This window comes from Atta colombica, unplaced genomic scaffold, assembly GCF_001594045.1.
Source record: "Atta colombica isolate Treedump-2 unplaced genomic scaffold, Acol1.0 scaffold126, whole genome shotgun sequence".
Taxonomy (NCBI): Eukaryota; Metazoa; Arthropoda; class Insecta; order Hymenoptera; family Formicidae; genus Atta; species Atta colombica.
In genome coordinates, this window is record NW_017259213.1 from 7,150,232 (window position 1) to 7,158,708 (window position 8,477).

The 8,477-nt window shown below is 30.2% G+C and overlaps 1 protein-coding gene across 6 annotated transcripts in view; it reads right to left on the minus strand.

Annotated features, from left to right (window-relative positions):
• The window catches only part of LOC108684077 (F-BAR domain only protein 2), a 21,490-nt gene that overhangs the window by 9,136 nt on the left and 3,877 nt on the right, over positions 1 to 8,477 (minus strand). For 4 of the 6 annotated variants that reach the window (XR_001931620.1, XR_001931619.1, XM_018188139.1 and 1 more), the window contains exons 2-7: positions 8,090 to 8,395; positions 7,463 to 7,720; positions 7,163 to 7,358; positions 6,754 to 7,092; positions 1,692 to 1,791; positions 235 to 496 (exon numbers count right to left, since the gene is read on the minus strand). Coding sequence is in view for 4 of the 6 variants with exons in the window: in XM_018188139.1 (XP_018043628.1) it covers positions 235 to 496; positions 1,692 to 1,791; positions 6,754 to 7,092; positions 7,163 to 7,358; positions 7,463 to 7,720; positions 8,090 to 8,395 (1,461 nt within the window). In the remaining 2 variants the exon portion in view is untranslated. The remainder of the gene's footprint in view (positions 1 to 234; positions 497 to 1,691; positions 1,792 to 6,753; positions 7,093 to 7,162; positions 7,359 to 7,462; positions 7,721 to 8,089; positions 8,396 to 8,477) is intronic. The other 2 variants (XM_018188140.1, XM_018188138.1) reach the window with 2 other exon arrangements.

Genomic DNA, 8,477 nt, shown 5'->3' on the forward strand with positions numbered 1-8,477 from the left:
AATTACAATTATAATATTTAACAATCAAATAAAAGTATTATTTTACATATCTCGATTTCTTTATATTTTGTGCTATTAATATTATTTCATGATTTAAACATAAAATCGTGATAAGTATTTAATTTTATTAAATATATCATATCATTTTCTAAACTATAGAATAATTGTTTTAATTGCAAGTTGTAATGTATAATACATAATATAAGATTTTTTTTAATAGAAAGTACAACTTACTGTTGGTGCAGGTGATAAAGATAAATTTTCCACTGTCGCCCTCAATTCGTCTACACTAGCGCTCATGGGTGCACCACCATTGCTAAGAGGCTTTATTTCCACTCGTATTTTACGTTCTCTCTCATCTTCCGAATCAGTATCCGAACTGGAATAAAATCCCTTTTCATTTTCCCATGGATCCGGCTTCGGTCTAATACAAAAACCATCTTCGTCCACCTCTGGTGTCGGCGTTTCTGATTTTCTGCTGTCTTCTTTGTCCTCCCTATTGCGTTCGTGAAAATCATTTAAAATAATATACTTTTGTAAGTTCCAGCAGGCCCAGTGCATTACATAATAAAAACTCTTTCATGCTAAAAGCGTGCTAAAATAATACATTGTTGCGCTTATAGGCGTGATACGTGAGATAACTGAAGTTAATAAATATCAATCAAATATTCTACTGCATTGATAAAGAAATAGTATACATGAATTCATGAATGCTTTCTGTTCGAATTTTGTAATTCTTTAACTTTTATATATGGCTTTCAACAGAAATTTAATATCGGTTCAACAAACAAAAAATCAATCTGATGATTAATACAAATTATTTCTTTTTTCATTATTGCTTGATATCAACTTAAAATCAATATAAAGCCAAAGGTAAAAAATAAATATGAAAGATCTGTTTTTAAGTAATTATTAACTATAAATAAATAAACTAAGATAAATAAATATACTAAAATATAATTCAGGAAAGATCATATCCATGATAAAGAAAATTAAAATTATACCTATCGTTATTCAGTATTTAATTATCATTATTTAAAACATCCTATCATATTGACATTGCATGATGTTTACACTTGTAGGACAATAATCAGGAAGTTATTGAAATTAAATATCCATTATTTTGAATATAACGCATAGACGAAATAAAATAAACAGAGGAAACCAATTATCTTATCACCATGTAGTTCAAAGAAATAGAATATAAATAAATTTATAAAAATAGACATTATAAAAAAGAAACAATATATAATTTAGCTCAGTAATATATTTTCGAAATGCTGATTATATAAACTTACGAAAAACGGCTATTTAATTTCAATACTATCATTCTGACAGACGTGACAATTCATTTGAACATAGCATATCCAATACAACTTTCAACATCTATAATATGAAAAGAAAGCATTTGCAGATTCATGTTCAAAACATTTTTAATGTATGCTGTATATTGTGATTGATAATAATCGATAAAAAAAATTATAATATGTAATATATCTTAAACGAACAAATAGAATATCCAACAACAAAGCATTCCGAGTCTAAGATTCACATCCAGCAAAAATATTTAATTTACGTTAAATCTTTTAATTAAATATGTACATCATTTTTTTAGAGTAAGATCGATTTTGTCTGCTGGTTATGAAACTGACTCTATGTGCACTAGGTCTGCTGTGCATGCATGTACTGACAGGTCAGACTTTTCTTCTTTATTGCTGCTTGTGTCCATGAGATCCTTCTTCTTCTTCGCCTTCTTCTCCTTTCGTTTTTCTCTCCTACTGCGTAGAAACCCTGTTGGTCGTGGATACCCCAAATGTAGACAATAGGATGGTATATGTACTGTGATATATGTACTAGCTACTTATTAAACGTATGCTTTATGCAAATTACATTCTTACAGTTACACCAAATTATGAATTCATCTGTATCTGCGAAATTAATATACTATTCTTGTTAAATTTACTACAAATATTTATAAATTGTTCACTTAGAAATAAATTTTAACATCTATTTTTTATTATTTACTATTATAAAAATAGAATTTTGCACAAAGGAAAATAAGATATTTATATGATTTCATATTAATATCATGGAAATATAACAGAAAAAAATCCGATGTTAGCATTAAAAAAATATCATGGAATAGATGACATTTCTATTAATAATAAAACTAAATTATTTATAAATAAAATAAAAAGCAAAATCTACTCTATAGTTGCATTACTATCTACACGAATATATATCTATTCAAATCTACAGTGTAAAGTTTAAACAAGAACTGCTGTTGTTGTCTGTATAAAAAAAAATTATACAAAAAGTTATATTTTAACATTTTAGTATTTGAATGGGCAGTACATAATATACATTTAAAAAACTCTAATGAAAAATTAAGATTAAAGAATTTACTTTCCAAGTGATCAAAATGTAACACAACATGATCAAATAATACGAAACAAATCGACGTACGTCGTATTAACTAGCATTCCTGTATGCATTTCTAATTAATTAATTAACTTCTATATTCTTTGATGATGCTGACACGAGTTTCCTTGCAAAAATCAATTTGCAACTATATTAAAATATCTCTAATATCTCTCGATTTAAATTATATCACTATAAAGAAGTCGTATTTCTAATGTATTGGATTGGAACAAAAGTTCATAGTCACTTTTTCATTTGTACCATATTGACGTGTTTTTAAAAAATTTTAGCAATTATACTGTTCGATACAACAAAGTTTTAGCGTTAAGAATCTGTTTTTTTTAATTGCGGTACACGCGCGCGATAACTTTGAATGGAGTTGTAATCAAGGTCTCCTTTTATTTAATCCGCGATAACTCAGTAACAAAAATCTTAGAAATATTTAAAAAATGATCTTGTAGAAAAAACTTTAAGTTTTTTTCATATTAGAAAGTTAAAATTTTTTGCAAATTTTTTTTTAGCACAGATCCATAAAGTAAAAAATATTGTTCAGCTTGTAGTTTTCTATTTGTAAAAATGATTAAATTCACAGAAACTTAAAAGATCTTTCAGTAAATTGAAAGACTTTTCAGAAAATAAAGACTTTAATTTTTAAAATCTCATTTTTTAATTCAAATTTTCATTCATTATCAACAAAATTATGTATTTCTTGTATTTTGAAGTTCGCTCTATGAATTTGTATTCCAACTCAATATCTTTAAAAGTATTACCTTTTCGAGGGAACGCATGTCAGCGTTTCATAAAACAACGACTAACAATGTGAATACCTACGTCGAACGAAGGTAGATGATAAAAGAGTGAAGTATACAGAAAATAAAATTCAGTAGTGGAGTAGAGCACGTCACGTTAGTAGAAATATGAAGATATCCCACGCACCATCACCATCAAAAATCCTACAGTATCTGCATCGTCTACTCTCTTCTTAAATTGTTTTTCTAACAATTACTAAATCTACATTGACACTATAATAAACGCATTTCGTTTTGAACATTCTTATCCGTGCATGTCTCTCTTTGGAAGATTATACACAGAGGAACACATATCCTCTGCAAGCCAATCTAACGTTGCATGCAAAAATAGTCTCAGACATTAAATAAATAAATATTTAGAAGAGTAATCTACAGAAAAAGAAATATTCTATAAGATATAAAAATATTCTAATAAGATAAAAAAAGTAATCCATCAATTGAAACGAATGTAAATGCTGCCGAAGATGCTACGGGAATGATTGTCATCGACGAGAACATAGTTCGCAATAATAGTTGTTTTCAGAATTAATATTATGTTATTGGAAAAGAAAGAAAGATATTCCTGCACTTGGAAAATAAATGTAAGTATAAACACGTGAGCCATGCGAATTAGGAATTTTATAAAAACGGCTCACCTGAGGCCCCCGTCAGTAGCCAACCCCGCACTTGTATCTCAACATTACTCAAGTCCAACTCCCTTTAGTTTAGTTATATTTCTTTTTCTTTTTAGCTCAACTGCTTGATGTTTACAGAAAGAACTTTAGAAATATAATTATATGCTGCAATTCATGTAATTACAAGTCTATTCAGGACGGTCATTAGTGTTACGTGTTAGCATTTAGATCACTTATGACATGTAAAAAAGTTAGATGTATATGAATGCTTGTATGTACCGCGATTGTATAACCCATGTACTTATGATTTTATCGGAAAAAAGATAAAGAGACAGAAAAAATAAATGGAAAGACAAAATTGAAGCTATGTTAAATACATCCATTAAAATCTATGATATTTATACTTATGTTTTAACAATATGTTATTTAATCTTTAATCTTCCATGGTTATATTAAAAAATGTATATATAAAAGTTCGAAGTTTTAGCGAATGTTAATTTCATAATAAACCGAATGCACTCGATAATATAGTTAATTATAGAAAAATATATGTACAAATATTTTATGGATTTTCTTATCGTGGTTGTGTAAAAATTGATGCAAATCGTATGTCGCCATCGGATAATATATATATATATTCCCACAGAAAGGATTGTTAGAAAAACAATTTATAGATGAAACTTTATGAAAATACGAAAGTAATTAGAGTCCCATACATTTCTAATGCTAGATAGTGCCTATATTCTATTTAAGCGTTTTTTTTTAATGTTAGTAAAATGCAAACAAAAAATATTTCTTCCTTTAGTTCAAAATATCTTCTCAGTCTTAGGTCCATTTCAAACGCAGAAATAAATTAAAGTGAAGAAATATTTTGCATAGATGTTATATGTGAAGCAGAAATTAATGTTAAAATAAATGATTTGTTTGGTGAAAGATATATTTCTAACATTAATTTAAAGCGTTTAGACAATGTTAGTATACGTACATCGCTGTTCTAAAAGTGAGCACAGTGGAGGAATCATAATACGCGCAACCACTATAAGTCAGTAGATAATTTATTTAACCATATTATTCTGTTCAATTATAAAATATAAGAGGTATTTAAAAAGAAATAATGTCTTTGTTACCGAGCACCATAAAGAGAGAACAATCGATAGAGAAACATTATAGATAAAGAGCTACATAGGAAATGCTCGAATAAGACTGATCCTGTTAGAAATTATGAAAGAAAATAATTTTAAAAATCAATAAATATGAAAAAATAAACTTATATATGAAATAAACTTATATATGAAAATTTATGTGTCAATATTTACGATAAATATTTTTATATTAAATTTTCGAATTAATAGTTGATCATTCATATTCGAGCCAACACATAATAGATTGTCTAAATAAAATCCTCAATTAAAAAGTGACAACTGTGGCATAGTTGAAAAATTGTGCGCAAAGTTATTTTACGTTTCATATTCTTTAAATATCTTTAATAAAAGAAAGAAAACGAGATAAGTAACCGAGATAAGAAACCGTACGAACAGAAGCATGACAATAATTGTCGTATCAACGAAAATTAAATACAGAATATGATTATTTTATCAATATACTCGGCAGCTAACGTCAGTATCAATAATCTCTAATGTATGTTGAATACTGTATTCTAACAACAAAGTCAGAGGGTATGGTAGAGGAGGTATAGGAATAAAATGTAAATTGTTACATTTAGATCCTCTGAGAGGGTTCCTGGAGATGCTGGGAGGTGGAACAGCAGGAGGCAGGTTGTTCCCTTGAGGAGTGGCAGGTGCCGAACCAGACGACCCTGCTTGCTTCTGTTTGTCTGAAACAACACTCATCATTCTCACGTCTTTGAATACCTCCCCATCGACTGATGGTCCCTTTTTTTTCTCGCTCCGTGTCGCACTATTATGCACGTTAGTTGTACCGATTCAAATTTTAATGACCTTTGCAACTTTCAATGGTATTTTAGAGCGTTCCAGAAGGGTGAGAATATTTTAAGTAATCATATATCTCCATTCGTACATAGTTTCGCATTTCTGAACATACAATTGTAATAATATTCGACGCATAAGAGCAATTGTATACACAAATATACAAAAATCGAAGACAGAATTAAATATCATAATTGTATAAAAAATTATAAAATTATAGTTATAATAAATTTTCTGTCTGACACGATAATTAATTGCATAAACAAACTCATTGTTCTTCTATTTATTTTCCATGGACAAAATAATAAAGTAGTATAGCCTTTTATAATAAAGTATCTACGTATAATATACCCCCCCTTGACATGTAATATACATATAAAAATACATAATTTGAAATATACATACAAGAGTACAGTTAAAATTAAAATAAAAAACAAACCCCCTGGAACACAATGTATTCTATATCATCCTCCACCTAATGTTAGATCGTTACGTATAAGCAAGTATAACACAACAACCACATAAGCGTAAATAAATCAATAAAAATTGTTTGCTTATTATATTCGAATTAATATATCTGTGATCGAGTGCTGCAATTCAATTGGACAAGTGTATAATGTGACCGATGATGGTATACTAACAGATATAAAATTAAAAATAACAAAAAATAGTCTACCTAGACATATGCAATGTTATGCCTTGTTTTATGAATGTTTATATTGGTCTGCAAAAAGAACAAAAAGCATATTCGTTTTTTGTAACAATTTTAAAATATAAGAGTGTATTGATGTAATGTAAAATGTTTCAAAAAATGGAAAAAACATGTCTCATATGAAAATGTAGCATCTCATTGCATCAAAGTCAAGATAGATTCAAACTATTGCAATTAAAAAGATAACGAAACTTTAAAAAAATTTATGTAACTTCGATGAAAGAGAGAGATAGAGAGAGAAAGAAACCTACCATGGGAGTTGGACATGAACAGGTTGAGTAGCGAGGTAGTACGGCGGGAAGCCTTGGTGGTTTGTGCATGTGACAGTTCTCTGTCCTTTTCCTTCTGTTTTTCTTTTTCTCTATCCTTTTCCAATATCACCCTCCCCCTTTCCCCGTCCAGTACCCTCAAAGTACTACCCTCCCCCTTTAATCCCTGATCTTTCTTTGAACTGTGACTGTTACCGGCTACGCCTGTTTCGCCATTGGTGCTCTTCGACGTTTCCTTAGGTGTCTCTACGCTGCCTTCTGACTGAGAGTGGCTGGTCATTTCCGCTAAACTCGTCATCACTTCTTCGTACTCAATCACACCTGATTTACAGATATGTCATGGATACTGAGGGGAACAGAGATGAAAAAATCTTTTAAATATTCTTTTTACCTGGTTTTTCGAAACCCGTGTATTTACTTTGAACGAATTGCTCTAATAACTTCTCCACCGTCATATCAACGCATTGTCGTTTGAAGTCGATATGAACCTGGCCAACTTGCTCGTGATTGGTTTGCAAAACGTCAGCGTATGTATTCAGAAATTCCTTCATGTGCTTCAGATGCGTCTCTTCTACATCTTGGAACCGCTTAGTAACGAAAACGTACATTGATTAGTACGCTTCGCTAATCGCTTGCGCAGCAATATTATCTCGCAAAGCCTAACTTCTATATTTTAATCCAGAATTAGTACCCTGCAAGCTTGAGTCATTTTTGCCTCGAAGTCGTTTCGTATGACCGTGTACTTGTCCACCAGCGTCCTATAATCATCTTGTGCCTTTTTGAACTTGCCTTCCGCCTTCTCCAGCTCCCTTTGACTGGCATTGTCCTTCCTTAATTTTTCTAATTCCAGGCGTTTTTGCATACACATGTCTTTCGCCTTATGTAACGTTACCGTAATGCTTTGTATACTTTGTACAACTTCTAAAGTAGACGATTCTTCTTCCTTCACCTAGATGTTGTCGGTATGTCATTTCTTTAATTAAACTATGTCAATTGAAAAATTAACGCGAATCAATTTGATTTGTATGTGCAATTAATCATATTTATGTGTACACTTTGATAAGACCTCTGCACATTGCCAACTTGATTGTTTGATGATGAGAACCTACTGACCCAACTGTGGGCGGAGACTGATAATTTATGGAATACATATCTGATAGCATATTGTAGTACAGCAAAGTATGTAATTATGAATAAAAGATAATACCGTATTTTACTGTGTAAGACGCAATCAAATTAATGAGAAAAATATTAAAATTTTTCAATAAAAGAACACAATTAATCAACGAATTATAAAGAGAAAAATATAATTACGTACAGCCTTATGTTTCTTGTGTAATTCGTCCGCATATTTTGACACATCTTTTATGAGTTCGGACACTCGCTGGGCCATTTGAAAGTGTAAAACGGCGAGTTTTTCGGCGGCACCTCTCAGAGCAGCCCAGACAGGTGCGAATGTCCCTTGCGTGCTATTGCTCGCCTGTTTCGCTACCTTACTAAGAAGTTTATAATTGTTTTCCTCTATGGCTGATCTTTCTCGCAAAAATTCAGCCAATTCCTTGCTGGCGATTACACCATGCTTCATGTTATGATACAACACGTCAAATCCATTATTCTTTTCGCCCTTAAATAATAAAAAAAAAATAGTTTATATATATATATATTTATTTATTTATTTTTATATTACGTTAAAATATTTGTTATTA